This window comes from Sebastes fasciatus, chromosome 24, assembly GCF_043250625.1.
Source record: "Sebastes fasciatus isolate fSebFas1 chromosome 24, fSebFas1.pri, whole genome shotgun sequence".
In the NCBI taxonomy this organism is placed as follows: domain Eukaryota; kingdom Metazoa; phylum Chordata; class Actinopteri; order Perciformes; family Sebastidae; genus Sebastes; species Sebastes fasciatus.
The window spans coordinates 1,636,066-1,648,865 of NC_133818.1; the positions used below are offsets into that span (position 1 = coordinate 1,636,066).

The following is a 12,800-nucleotide window of genomic DNA, read 5'->3' on the forward strand; positions in this document are numbered from 1 at the left end:
AGCCTGAGGTCATCATGCATCCTGTCATTCTGCTGCTACATCACATTTATTAATGAAGGGAGAGAACTGCTCTACTGACCTGAACCAGAGAAGAAGAAGAGCTGGAGAAACTACTTCCGCTCACTAAACTTCAAAGTAAAAGCGACAGAACAGAAAATACACTGGTTTTGCTTCTAGGCCACGCATGTCTTTGCTCTTATTCTGAAGGGGTAAATGATGTTTTCCGGTTTGTAACTCTGACCTCGGTCCCTCACTGTGAAGGCACCGTGCTGAGCTGCGGTCTGTCTGAGAAAGGTTCCTACCACAGGGAAGAGATGTTAAATAAAAATACAATAATTACAAAATAGATCAAATAAAATAATAAAAAATAGTTCAAAATAAAATAATTAAAAATAGATCAAATAGAATAATGAAAAATAGATCAAATAAAATAATGAAAAATAAATAAAATAATTAAAAATAAACAAATAATGAAAAATAAATAAAATAAAATAATTAAAAATAGATCAAATAAAATAATAAAAAATAGATCAAATAAAATAATGAAAAATAAAAAAAATTATAAAAAATAAAGAAATAATAAAAAATAAATAAAATAAAATAATTAAAACTAGATACATTTTTTAAAATAGATAAAATAAAAGAATTAAAAATACATAAAATAAAATAAATACAAATAAATAAGATAATTAAAAATAAATAAAAGAATTAAAAATAAATAAAAGAATTAAAAATAAATAAAAGAATTACAAATAAATAAATAAAACAATGAATATCTATATATATTGTTATTTAATAATATAAATATTAAGTGTGTAAATAAATAAGTGCATAAAAAAGTAAGTGCGTAAATAAGTACGTAAATAAGTAAATGCATAAAAAAATTATGTGTGTAAATAAATAAGTGCATTAATAAGTGTGTAAATAATTAGGTGAGTAAGGTAAATAAATAAAAAGGTATGGTCAGTAAAAAGGTAAATAAGTGCGTAAAAAATACAATATCATTTTACAATAAACACTTTATTTCACTCTATTTTTTATCCGTCAGTTACTGCCTATATTAGCCTTATGAACAATTATCATTAGTATTTTATGTATATATTAGTATTTGATATTTCTACAGTAATTAATCACTTTTAATAACCTCTTGCTGGACTTTAAGTATTTCTTCATATATCATGTACGAAACTTTCATTAGTAATTAGTTTGTTTGATCTCTGCTGTCTCACCGTCGTCATCATGAGGAAGAAGCAGCGAGTCCACCAGAGAGGAAGAACATGTAAACCACATCCTGACACCACACACACACACACACACACACACACACACACACACACACACACACACACACACTCACACACACAGTCACACACACAGTCACACACAAAGTCAGTCAGTAGCAGTCGATGAGGTTTCAGGTGAGTTCATTTAATTTGATTATAAACTTAATGTTGACGTTACTCTCTGACTATTTATTCCCTATTTGTACTTTTACTCACCGTGTACGACTCTATTCTTCTGTTATATTAACTCTTTTATTATACATGTTGTATTTATATATTCTTTTATGATGTAAGTGATGGCTATGTTACAGACACGATTAAAAAATCTGACACCATCAGTGAAGTTTTATCTGCTGCTGAATGATGGAAACTAACTATCGATAGAAAGAGTAGAATCCATAATAGAATATTTGTGTTGCTTTTCATGTAAACTAAAAGTAGAAGGTGTCACTTAAAGAGAAGTTGTCCGGGTGTGAACTCTTAGAAGCGTCGTCTTATCACATTCACACAATGAGTCATGATGGCGTCAGCAAAACAAGATCACAGTTTATCTGATCAGCTCAGCGAAACCAGCTCAAACGCTGATGGTAAATAATAGAAACAGTAAAATACTTCTTGTTCGTTAGAGTTAAAACGTCATTACTTCCTGTTTGTTAGAGTTAAAACGTTGTTGCTTCCTGTTCGTTAGAGTTAAAACGTCGTTACTTCCTGTTTGTTAGAGTTAAAACGTCGTTACTTCCTGTTTGTTAGAGTTAAAATGTTGTTACTTCCTTTTCGTTAGAGTTAAAACGTTGTTGCTTCCTGTTTGTTAGAGTTAAAACGTTGTTGCTTCCTGTTCGTTAGAGTTAAAGCGTCGTTACTTCCTGTTTGTTAGAGTTAAAACGTTGTTACTTCCTGTTCGTTAGAGTTAAAAACGTTGTTGCTTCTTGTTCGTTAGAGTTAAAACGTCGTTACTTCCTGTTTGTTAGAGTTAAAACGTTGTTACTTCCTGTTTGTTAGAGTTACAACATCGTTACTTCCTGTTCATTACAGGTAAAACGTTGTTACTTCCTGTTCGTTAGAGTTACAACATCGTTACTTCCTGTTCATTACAGGTAAAACGTTGTTACTTCCTGTTCGTTGGAGTTAAAACGTCGTTACTTCTTGTTCGTTAGAGTTAAAACGTCGTTACTTCCTGTTTGTTAGAGTTAAAACGTTGTTACTTCCTGTTTGTTAGAGTTACAACATCGTTACTTCCTGTTCATTACAGTTAAAACGTTGTTACTTCCTGTTCGTTAGAGTTACAACATCGTTACTTCCTGTTCATTACAGTTACTAAGTCGTTGCTTCCTGTTTGTTAGAGTTAAAACGTCGTTACTTTCTGTTTGTTAGAGTTACAACATCGTTACTTCCTGTTCATTACAGTTAAAACGTAGTTACTTCCTGTTCATTACAGTTACTAAGTCGTTGCTTCCTGTTAGTTAGAGTTACAAAGTCGTTACTTCCTGTTCTTGAGAGTTAAAATGTCGTTACTTCCTGTGTCTTTCCTCAGATCATCATCATGCTCATAAAGAGGCGTGTGTGACATCATGACTGACTGGCGGTCATTTTCCTCGTCCTGTCCTCTTCCCATCATGCATCACTCCTCCCAGTCACCAAGGAACTATCCTCAACACCTCCCCCATCCCCAGGTAACCTCCCCTCAACACCTCCCTCATCCCCAGGTAACCTCCCCTCACCACCTCCCTCATCCCCAGGTAACCTCCCATCAACACCTCCCTCATCCTCAGGTAACCTCCCCTCACCACCTCCCCCATCCCCAGGTAACCTCCCCTCAACACCTCCCCCATCTCCAGGTAACCTCCCCTCACCTCCCCCATCCCCAGGTAACCTCCCCTCAACACCTCCCCTATCCCCAGGTAACCTCCCCTCACCTCCCCCATCCCCAGGTAACCTCCCCTCAACACCTCCCTCATCCCCAGGTAACCTCCCCTCAACACCTCCCCTATCCCCAGGTAACCTCCCATCAACACCTCCCTCATCCCCAGGTAACCTCCCCTCACCTCCCTCATCCCCAGGTAACCTCCCCTCAACACCTCCCCCAACCCCAGGTAACCTCCCCTCACCTCCCTCATCCCCAGGTAACCTCCCCTCACCTCCCTCATCCCCAGGTAACCTCCCCTCACCACCTCCCCTATCCCCAGGTAACCTCCCCTCAACACCTCCCCTATCCCCAGGTAACCTCCCCTCAACACCTCCCTCATCCCCAGGAAACCTCTCCTCACCTCCCTCATCCCCAGGTAACCTCCCCTCAACACCTCCCCTATCCCCAGGTAACCTCCCCTCAACACCTCCCTCATCCCCAGGTAACCTCCCCTCAACACCTCCCCTATCCCCAGGTAACCTCCCCTCAACACCTCCCTCATCCCCAGGTAACCTCCCCTCAACACCTCCCCTATCCCCAGGTAACCTCCCCTCAACACCTCCCTCATCCCCAGGTAACCTCCCATCAACACCTCCCTCATCCCCAGGTAACCTCCCCTCACCACCCTCATCCCCAGGTAACCTCCCATCAACACCTCCCTCATCCCCAGGTAACCTCCCCTCACCTCCCTCATCCCCAGGTAACCTCCCCTCACCTCCCTCATCACCAGGTAACCTCCCCTCAACACCTCCCCCATCCCCAGGTAACCTCCCCTCACCTCCCTCATCCCCAGGTAACCTCCCCTCAACACCTCCCCCATCCCCAGGTAACCTCACCTCACCTCACTCATCACCAGGTAACCTCCCATCAACACCTCCCCCATCCCCAGGTAACCTCCCCTCACCTCCCCCATCCCCAGGTAACCTCCCCTCACCTCCCTCATCCCCAGGTAACCTCCCCTCACCTCCCTCATCCCCAGGTAACCTCCCATCAACACCTCCCCCATCCCCAGGTAACCTCTCCTCACCTCCCTCATCCCAAGGTAACCTCCCCTCAACACCTCCCCCATCCCCAGGTAACCTCCCCTCACCTCCCCCATCCCCAGGTAACCTCCCCTCACCTCCCTCATCCCCAGGTTACCTCCCTTCACCTCCCCCATCCCAAGGTAACCTCCCATCAACACCTCCCTCATCCCCAGGTAACCTCCCCTCACCTCACTCATCACCAGGTAACCTCCCATCAACACCTCCCTCATCCCCAGGTAACCTCCCCTCACCTCCTCTACCCGCCCCACTACCACCTCTACAACCAAAACCCTGACCCGTGTTTAGATAGTCCAGATTGGAGTGGATCTGAACCTCCTTGTGGACTTTCCTACCTGCTCAGGACCACCAGGTACACCCACCAGGTAAGATAGTCCTCCATTCTTTTCCAACAGAAACCCCAGAACTGCAGCTTGATTCATGATGTGTCTGAAACAGAACCAGGATCTCCAGAACCAGAACCAGTTCAGAGATGAACCCTACACACCCGGTCCGGTCCAGGACACCTGGAGGCCGACACTGCCCCAGCTCCAGTGTCCTCCGCTGGGCTCCACCACGGGAGGAGTCCCCCAGGGAGGATGGAGCTCCATGGACTTCAACTCATCCTCCGCTGACGACTTCACTGCCGCCACCACCCAGTTTTACCACGACAGTTACCATGACAACTACGCCCCCCAGCCCTTCTGCAGCCCCTCCACCCCTGGTCCGAGTCCTCATTACCCACAAACCCCCACTATCTCCAGCCCCGGTCCTCAGATGCCCCCCAGGACGGAGAGACTAGATGAAACCCTCAGCTGCTGTCTACATGAGTATGACCGCTACCTCATGACCTCTGACCCCGGTCAGCACCAGCAACAGCACCCGCACCAGACGACCCGACACCTCCTCCAGAACCACAGAGAGCCGATCCAGGACCAGACGGGTCTCCTCGACACCGCCGGGAGCTCAGAGAGCTGGTTCTCTCCGCAGGGAAGAGGCCAAGATGTCAGCGGTGCTGCCCAGTCAACAGGCCTCGATGCTGGGCTGAACTGGAGTGAGGAGAGGGGAGGAGGACGAGGAGGACGAGGAGGACGAGGAGGACGAGGACGAGGAGGACGAGGAGGAAGAGGAGGACGAGGAGGACGAGGAAGAGGAGGAGGAGGAGGAAAGAGAAGAGGAGGAGGAGGAGATGACGTACAACAAGTATACAAAGTTATTACATTTCTAGCAGGTGTAATCCCTGTTCATTTGAATATAAGTGAGTAAATAAGGAAGTAGTAAATTAGTAACAAAGTGAGTAAGGGAACAAATAAATAAATAAGTATGTAAACAAAGAGCATGGAATAAAAGTACATACAGTAAGTAAGTAAGTAAGTCCGTAAGTAAGTACGTAAGTAAGTTCGTCCGTAAATAAGTACGTAAGTAGGTACGTAAGTAGGTACTGTGGTGGCAGTTTCTGTTAAAACAAGACACAAACCAAGGTCACAACTTGTCTTTTAGGTAAATTTAATAAATTCTTACTTACCAGAAAGACAGAGTTGGGTTTTTTTCGCCACCTGGTTCTTTGGATCACGGCGTTGAGTGAGTCCTGGTACTCAGGCCCCCACTTCTACACCCTCTTTGAAGGGGAGGTTGAGGTTAGAGTCCCAGACTCCAGCCGTGCAAGGTCTTTACCTTCAGCACTGAGTTCCAGGGCTCCCCCTCACACGAGTGATCCTGCCGACAACGCCAAATTTGTTGTGGCAGTTTCTGTTAAAACAAGACACAAACCAAGGTCACAACTTGTCTTTTAGGTACATTTAATAAAAAAACATATATTAATAAGAAAAGCATCTGCAGATGGACTCAAACACAAGAGTAGTCAGTATTTATACATACTAAAGCATAACACACAGATAAGTGCAAAGAAGAGAAAGCTAGAAAGTGAATCATTACAATTTCCATTACAGTACGTAAGTAAGTCCGTAAGTAGGTACGTAAGTAGGTACGAAAGTAAGTCCGTAAGTAAGTACGTAAGCAACTGTATAAAAAAGTTTGCAATTTGTGCGTGTAAATAAATAGGTGCATAAAGTAAGTGTGTAAATAAGTACGTACATAAATAAGCGCATAAAAAGGTAGGTGCGTAAATAAGGAAGTGTGTAAATAAAGAAGTAAGTTGTAAATAAGTGCATAAATAAATGTGTGTAAATAAATAGGCGCATAAATAAGTAAATAATTAAAGTAACTAATGAAATGCTTCAAATAATAAATCAGATTCTTCAAATTAATTAAAATCTTTTCTGTTAATTTCAGGTGAAACATTTTCAACCTGAAACCGGTCCTGAGGTTCTGAAGCCCAGGTAACCTGATGATGATGATGATGATGATGATGATGATGATGATGGTGATGATGATGATGGTGATGGTGATGATGAGGATGATTATGATGATGATGATGGTGATGATGATGATGGTGATGATGATGATGATGGTGATGGTGATGATGGTAGTGATGGTGATGGTGATGGTGATGGTGATGATGATGATGATGATGATGATGATGATGTGTTATAGGCTGCTGTGTACGATGTGTCCGCGTGACTTCAGGAGTCTGCCGGCGTTGAACGGACACATGCGTTCACACAGCGGATCCAGATCAGCGACATGGTTGAAGGTCCAGAGCGAGGACCCCTCGCCGCCGGTCCAACCCTCCGTCTCCATGGTGATGCCCGTCTCCGTGCCCGTCCAATCCAGAGGCAAGGCGAGTAGACAGAAGAGTCGCCTCTCTCCAGCCTCCGGAGGCGCCGCGCCGCTCTACCGCAGCCTGTTGCACCAAGAAGAAGACGCTGATGATGGCGCCCACTACACCCCGCCGCCAATGCTGCGTCCCGTTAGGGCGGGGCCCGGGTTGTACTGCTCCCTCGCCACCAGGCGGCAGCTTAGCGTGCAGACCGTGCAGCTTCACAGTGAGTCAATACGTCATTAAAACGTGTCCCGCTATAGAGTCACCGTGATGTTAAACTCTGTCTCTGATTGGCAGATGGACTCGGCGATCTCGTTGCCATGGAGACAGCCTCCCCTCCTCCGGGGACACTAATCAATAAGCCGTACGTAAAATAATTTACCTCTTAACGAAACTTGTTATCACGATGATGACGGAGCTGTCAATCACAGGCGGATCAACGAAGGGCGGGGCTTCCAGGCTTACATCCCGCCTATGCAGAGCAGAAACTACGCCGACTCCGACTCCCACAATGCACTGCCGCTGTGGACACCGCGGGACGAGCTGGAGCGTCCTGTCAATCAACAGAGAGGTACGTTTTCTCATTATTGGTATAATCATGATTTCATTGGACGATTGTTTTTGATTGACACCTTGTTGGTCCAGTTGAAGCTCTGATGATGATGGCTCGCTCCAGCGTGGTGCCAGGGGGCGGGGACAGCCTGGAGTCGGCGCTCCACGTCCTATCAGAGTGCAGAGGAGACTTCCTGGTAAGTTCTCATTGGCTGTTACTCCCAACCGATATGTGATCATTTAGGAAGGAAGATGTCAAAAACTTAGCTAGCTGTTTCCCCCTGCTTCCAGTCTTTATGCTAAGCTAGGCTAACACTTCCCCCCTGCTTCTAGTCTTTATGCTAAGCTAGGCTAACACTTCCCCCCTGCTTCTAGTCTTTATGCTAAGCTAGGCTAAGACTTTCCCCCTGCTTCCAGTCTTTATGCTAAGCTAGGCTAACACTTCCCCCCTGCTTCCAGTCTTTATGCTAAGCTAGGCTAACACTTTCCCCCTGCTTCTAGTCTTTATGCTAAGCTAGGCTAACACTTCCCCCCTGCTTCTAGTCTTTATGCTAAGCTAGGCTAACACTTCCCCCCTGCTTCCAGTCTTTATGCTAAGCTAGGCTAACACTTCCCCCCTGCTTCTAGTCTTTATGCTAAGCTAGGCTAAGACTTTCCCCCTGCTTCCAGTCTTTATGCTAAGCTAGGCTAACACTTCCCCCCTGCTTCCAGTCTTTATGCTAAGCTAGGCTAACACTTTCCCCCTGCTTCTAGTCTTTATGCTAAGCTAGGCTAACACTTCCCCCCTGCTTCTAGTCTTTATGCTAAGCTAGGCTAACACTTCCCCCCTGCTTCCAGTCTTTATGCTAAGCTAGGCTAACACTTCCCCCCTGCTTCCAGTCTTTATGCTAAGCTAGGCTAAACACGTCCTCACACTCAGACCAACAAGTCCAAAGTTAGGTCCTGAGGTCCTGAGTCAAGACCCACAAATCCAGAGTCAAGACCAACAGGTCCCAAATCAGGTCCCAAGTCAAGACCAACAAGTCCCAAATCAGGTCCCAAGTCAAGACCAACCAGTCCTAAATCAGATCCCAAATCAAGACCAACAGGTCCCAAATCAGGTACCAAGTCAAGACCAATAAGTCCTAAATCAGATCCCAAGTCAAGACCAACAGGTCCTAAATCAGGTCCCAAGTCAAGACCAACAAGTCCTAAATCAGATCCCAAGTCAAGACCAACAGGTCCTAAATCAGGTCCCAAGTCAAGACCAACAGGTCCTAAATCAGATCCCAAGTCAAGACCAACAGGTCCTAAATCAGGTCCCAAGTCAAGACCAACAGGTCCTAAATCAGATCCCAAGTCAAGACCAACAGGTCCCAAATCAGGTCCCAAGTCAAGGCAAGGCAAGGCAAGGCAGCTTTATTTGTATAGCACATTTCAACAACAGGGCAATTCAAAGTGCTTTACAGAAACATTCAAGAAATAATTAAAACAGTTATAAAAACATTAAAACATTAAAGATTAGAAAATAAAAACAAGCTAAAAATAAAAGCTAGGATAGAAGCTAAAATTGCATAAAACTCAAAAGAGTAAAAGTTATAGTGCAGTGTCAGAATAAAAGGCACCCGCAAACAGGAAAGTTTTAAGCTTTGTTTTAAAAGAAGTGAGAGTTGGAGCGGTCCTGCAGGTTTCTGGGAGCTTGTTCCAGATATTTGGTGCATAAAAACTGAACGCTGCTTCTGCATGTTTAGTTCTGACTCTGGGGACACTAAGCAGACCTGATCCAGATGACCTGAGAGGTCTGGATGGTTCATAACACAGCAGAAGATCAGAAATGTATTTTGGCCCTAAACCATTTAGTGCTTTGTAAACCAGCAGCAGTACCTTGAAATCATTTCTTTGAGAGACAGGCAGCCAGTGTAGAGACTTCAGAACTGGACTGATGTGATCCACTTTCTTGGTCTTAGTGAGGACTCTAGCAGCAGCGTTCTGAATCAGCTGCAGCTGTCTGATCGATTTTTTAGGAAGACCGGTAAAGACGCCGTTACAGTAGTCAAGTCGGCTGAAGATAAATGCATGGACTAGTTTTTCCAAATCCTGCTGAGACATCAGTCCTCTAATTCTTCTTATATTCTTCAGGTGATAGAAGGCTGTCTTTGTAATTGTCTTAATATGGCTGTTAAAGCTCAGGTCTGAGTCCATGACTACACCAAGGTTTCTGGCTTGGTCTGAGCTTTTTAACATCACAGATTGTAGGTGAGCACTAACCTTTAATCTTTCTTTTTTGGCTCCAAAAACTACGACCTCAGTTTTGTCTTTGTTCAGCTGAAGAAAATTCTGGCACATCCAATTATTGACTTGTTCAATGCACTCACTCAGTGCTTGTATTGGACTGTAGTCTCCTGGTGATAGAGTTATGTAAATTTGTGTGTCGTCTGCATAGTTATGGTAATTTATTTTGTTGTTCTCAAAAATCTGACCCAGTGGGAGCATGTAGATGTTAAACAAAAGAGGCCCCAAGATGGAGCCTTGGGGAACTCCGCATGTGATTTTGTTCAGCTCAGATTTGCAATTACCTATAGACACAAAGAAGTCCCTGTCTTTTAGGTAGGATTTAAACCAGCTGAGTGCTATGCCAGAAATACCCACCCAGTTTTCCAGTCGGTCTAGTAATATATTATGGTCAACCGTGTCGAATGCAGCACTGAGATCCAGTAAAACTAAAACCGTAGTTCTACCACTGTCTGTGTTCAATCGGATGTCATTGAAGACCTTAACAAGAGCAGTCTCAGTGCTGTGGTTTCGTCGAAAACCTGACTGGAAGACATCAAAAGAGTTGTTTAGTGCCAGAAAGCTATTTAATTTTTGAAAAACTGTTTTTTCAATTATTTTAGACAAGAATGGAAGATTTGATATCGGTCTGTAATTATTTACTATTGATGAGTCCAGATTGTTCTTTTTGAGGAGTGGTTTGATGACAGCAGTTTTCAGGGCCTGTGGGAAGACTCCTGAAACAAGAGATGCATTAACAATCTGTAAAAGCTCTGAGACCATACAATCTGATTTGAAAAGGCCTGTTGGCAGAATGTCAAGGCAGCATGAGGAGGATTTTAGATGTTGTATGATTTCCTCCAGGTATGTCTGATTTATTGGATAAAACTGTGTCATGGTATTTGCGCCAGGTTTAAGTGGACGCAGGGGAAACAAACATCCTGTACCTGCTATGGAGGAAGTGACTGCTTGTCTGATTTTGTGAATTTTTTCTGTAAAAAAGGAAGCAAATTCATTGCAGGCCCTGGAGGATAAAAGTTCAGAGGCTACTGACACAGGAGGGTTTGTTAGCCTGTCGACAGTAGCAAACAGGGCACGTGCATTGTTATTGTTTTTGGTGATGATGTCAGAGAAGAAGGACCGCCTTGCATTTTTCAGTTCTGAATTATAAATGCAAAGTCTCTCTTTATAGATGTCATAATGAACTTGTAGATTTGTTTTCCGCCACTGGCGTTCAGCTTTTCGACACTCTCTTTTTTCATTTCTTACCAACATGGTATTTCTCCATGGAGATTTTTTCTTACCAGAGACAATCTTCACCGTTTTGGGTGCAATGGTATCAATAACATTTGTCATTTTAGAATTGAAATTATCTACAAGCTCATTGACAGAGGTCCAGGGGAGGGTGGGTGTGGAAGAGAAAGCCTGAACAAATTGATCACTGGTATTTTCAGTGATATACCTTTTTGTGATTACCTCTGTCTTATCATTTCTGTGCACAGGAAGAGTACTCTCAAAGAATACACATGAATGATCAGACAGAGCAACATCCATCACTACAACCTTGGAAATGTTCAGGCCCTTTGATATGATTAAGTCCAAAGTGTGTCCCCTATTGTGTGTGGGCTCTGTCACATGCTGACTCATTCCATAGTTATCAAGAACCTGACACAGTTCTTTGGCCCCTCTGTCCTGTTGGTTGTCAACATGGATGTTAAAATCACCAACAATGACTACACAGTCAAAGTCAACACAAATTACAGACAGCAGTTCAGTAAAATCATCAAAAAAGTTTGCACAGTATTTAGGTGGCCTGTAGATATTGAGAAACAAAGCTCGAGAAGAGGAGTCAAGACCAACAGGTCCTAAATCAGGTCCCAAGTCAAGACCAACAGGTCCCAAATCAGGTCCCAAGTCAAGACCAACAGGTCCCAAGTCAAGACCAACCAGTCCTAAATCAGGTCCCAAGTCAAGACCAACAGGTCCCAAAATCAGGTCCCAAGTCAAAACCAACAGGTCCTAAATCAGGTCCCAAGTCAAGACCAACAGGTCCTAAATCGGGTCCCAAATCAAGACCAACAGGTCCCAAATCAGGTCCCAAGTCAAGCCCAACAAGTCCTAAATCAGGCCCCCAGTCAAGACCAACAAGTCCCAAGTCAACTCAAATGCCAAGTCCCAAGTTGAGACGAACAATTCCCAAGTCAAGTACCAGGCCAAGACCAACAAGTCCCGAGTCAAAATCAAGTCCCAACTTAGGTCCCCAGTCAGGTCCTAAATCAAGACCCACAAATCCCAAGTCAAGTCCAAAGCTAAGGCCAGCATGTCCTGATTCAAGTCCCAAGTCAAGACCAACAGGTCCCAAATCAGGTCAAAATACAAATTAAGTCCGAAGCCAAAACCAACAAGACCTTTGTCAAGACTTAAGCCAGGACCCACAGGTCCCAAGTCCCAAGTCCCAAGTCAAGTCCCTTTTACAGAATCAGCATCCTCTACTGATAACGCTGTGAATTCTGGGACACGATTTAAAAAAAATAGAAACTAAAAGTATGAAACTAACAAACTGTTGTTGTTGTTGTTTTTGTCAAACAGCTGACGGTGGAGAAGCTGCTATCAACTCCTGAAAACAACAACAACAACCACAACCACACAGCTCAACAGTGTCCAAGTATATATTCTGTTTTATACTATATTAAACATACATTATATTAAATACATATATATATATATATTATGTATATTATATTCAATATATATATATATCCATCCATCTGCAACCGCTTATCCCGTTAGGGGTCGCGGGGGGGCTGGAGCCGATCCCAGCCGACATTGGGCGAAGGCAGGGTACACCCTGGACAGGTCGCCAGTCCATCGCAGGGCTGACACATAGAGACAGACAACCATTCACGCTCACATTCACACCTACGGGCAATTTAGAGTCCACAATTAACCTAACCTGCATGTCTTTGGACTGTGGGAGGAAACCGGAGTACCCGGAGAAAACCCACGCTAACACGGGGAGAACATGCAAACTCCACACAGAAGGGTCCCAAGCCGGATTCGAACCTGCA

General features: G+C 44.1%; 1 protein-coding gene and 2 long non-coding RNA genes across 5 annotated transcripts in view; 1 reads left to right on the top strand and 2 right to left on the bottom strand.

Annotated features, from left to right (window-relative positions):
* Positions 1–64: 64 nt before the first annotated feature.
* LOC141762776 (uncharacterized) lies at positions 65–4,729 on the bottom strand. Its single transcript, XR_012592898.1, has 3 exons — positions 4,592–4,729; positions 1,230–1,291; positions 65–298 (listed from the first exon to the last, which is right to left on the bottom strand). It is a non-coding gene; the product is annotated as an uncharacterized LOC141762776 (long non-coding RNA).
* Positions 1,305–12,800, top strand: part of LOC141762772 (uncharacterized) — a 13,820-nt gene continuing 2,324 nt past the window's right edge. Inside the window, exons 1-9 of one of the 3 annotated variants that reach the window (XR_012592896.1) lie at positions 1,305–1,418; positions 2,815–4,594; positions 4,668–5,411; positions 6,501–6,547; positions 6,762–7,153; positions 7,228–7,294; positions 7,376–7,501; positions 7,576–7,679; positions 12,322–12,397. Coding sequence is in view for 2 of the 3 variants with exons in the window: in XM_074626825.1 (XP_074482926.1) it covers positions 2,852–4,594; positions 4,668–5,411; positions 6,501–6,547; positions 6,762–7,153; positions 7,228–7,294; positions 7,362–7,501; positions 7,576–7,679; positions 12,322–12,397 (3,313 nt within the window). In the remaining variant the exon portion in view is untranslated. Of the gene's footprint in view, positions 1,419–2,814; positions 4,595–4,667; positions 5,412–6,500; positions 6,548–6,761; positions 7,154–7,227; positions 7,295–7,361; positions 7,502–7,575; positions 7,680–12,321; positions 12,398–12,800 lie in introns of all 3 variants that reach the window. The other 2 variants (XM_074626825.1, XM_074626826.1) reach the window with 2 other exon arrangements.
* The window catches only part of LOC141762775 (uncharacterized), a 15,496-nt gene continuing 8,118 nt past the window's right edge, over positions 5,423–12,800 (bottom strand). The window contains exons 3-5 of the long non-coding RNA XR_012592897.1: positions 7,563–7,652; positions 7,313–7,483; positions 5,423–5,957 (exon numbers count right to left, since the gene is read on the bottom strand). This is a non-coding gene — a long non-coding RNA (uncharacterized LOC141762775). The remainder of the gene's footprint in view (positions 5,958–7,312; positions 7,484–7,562; positions 7,653–12,800) is intronic.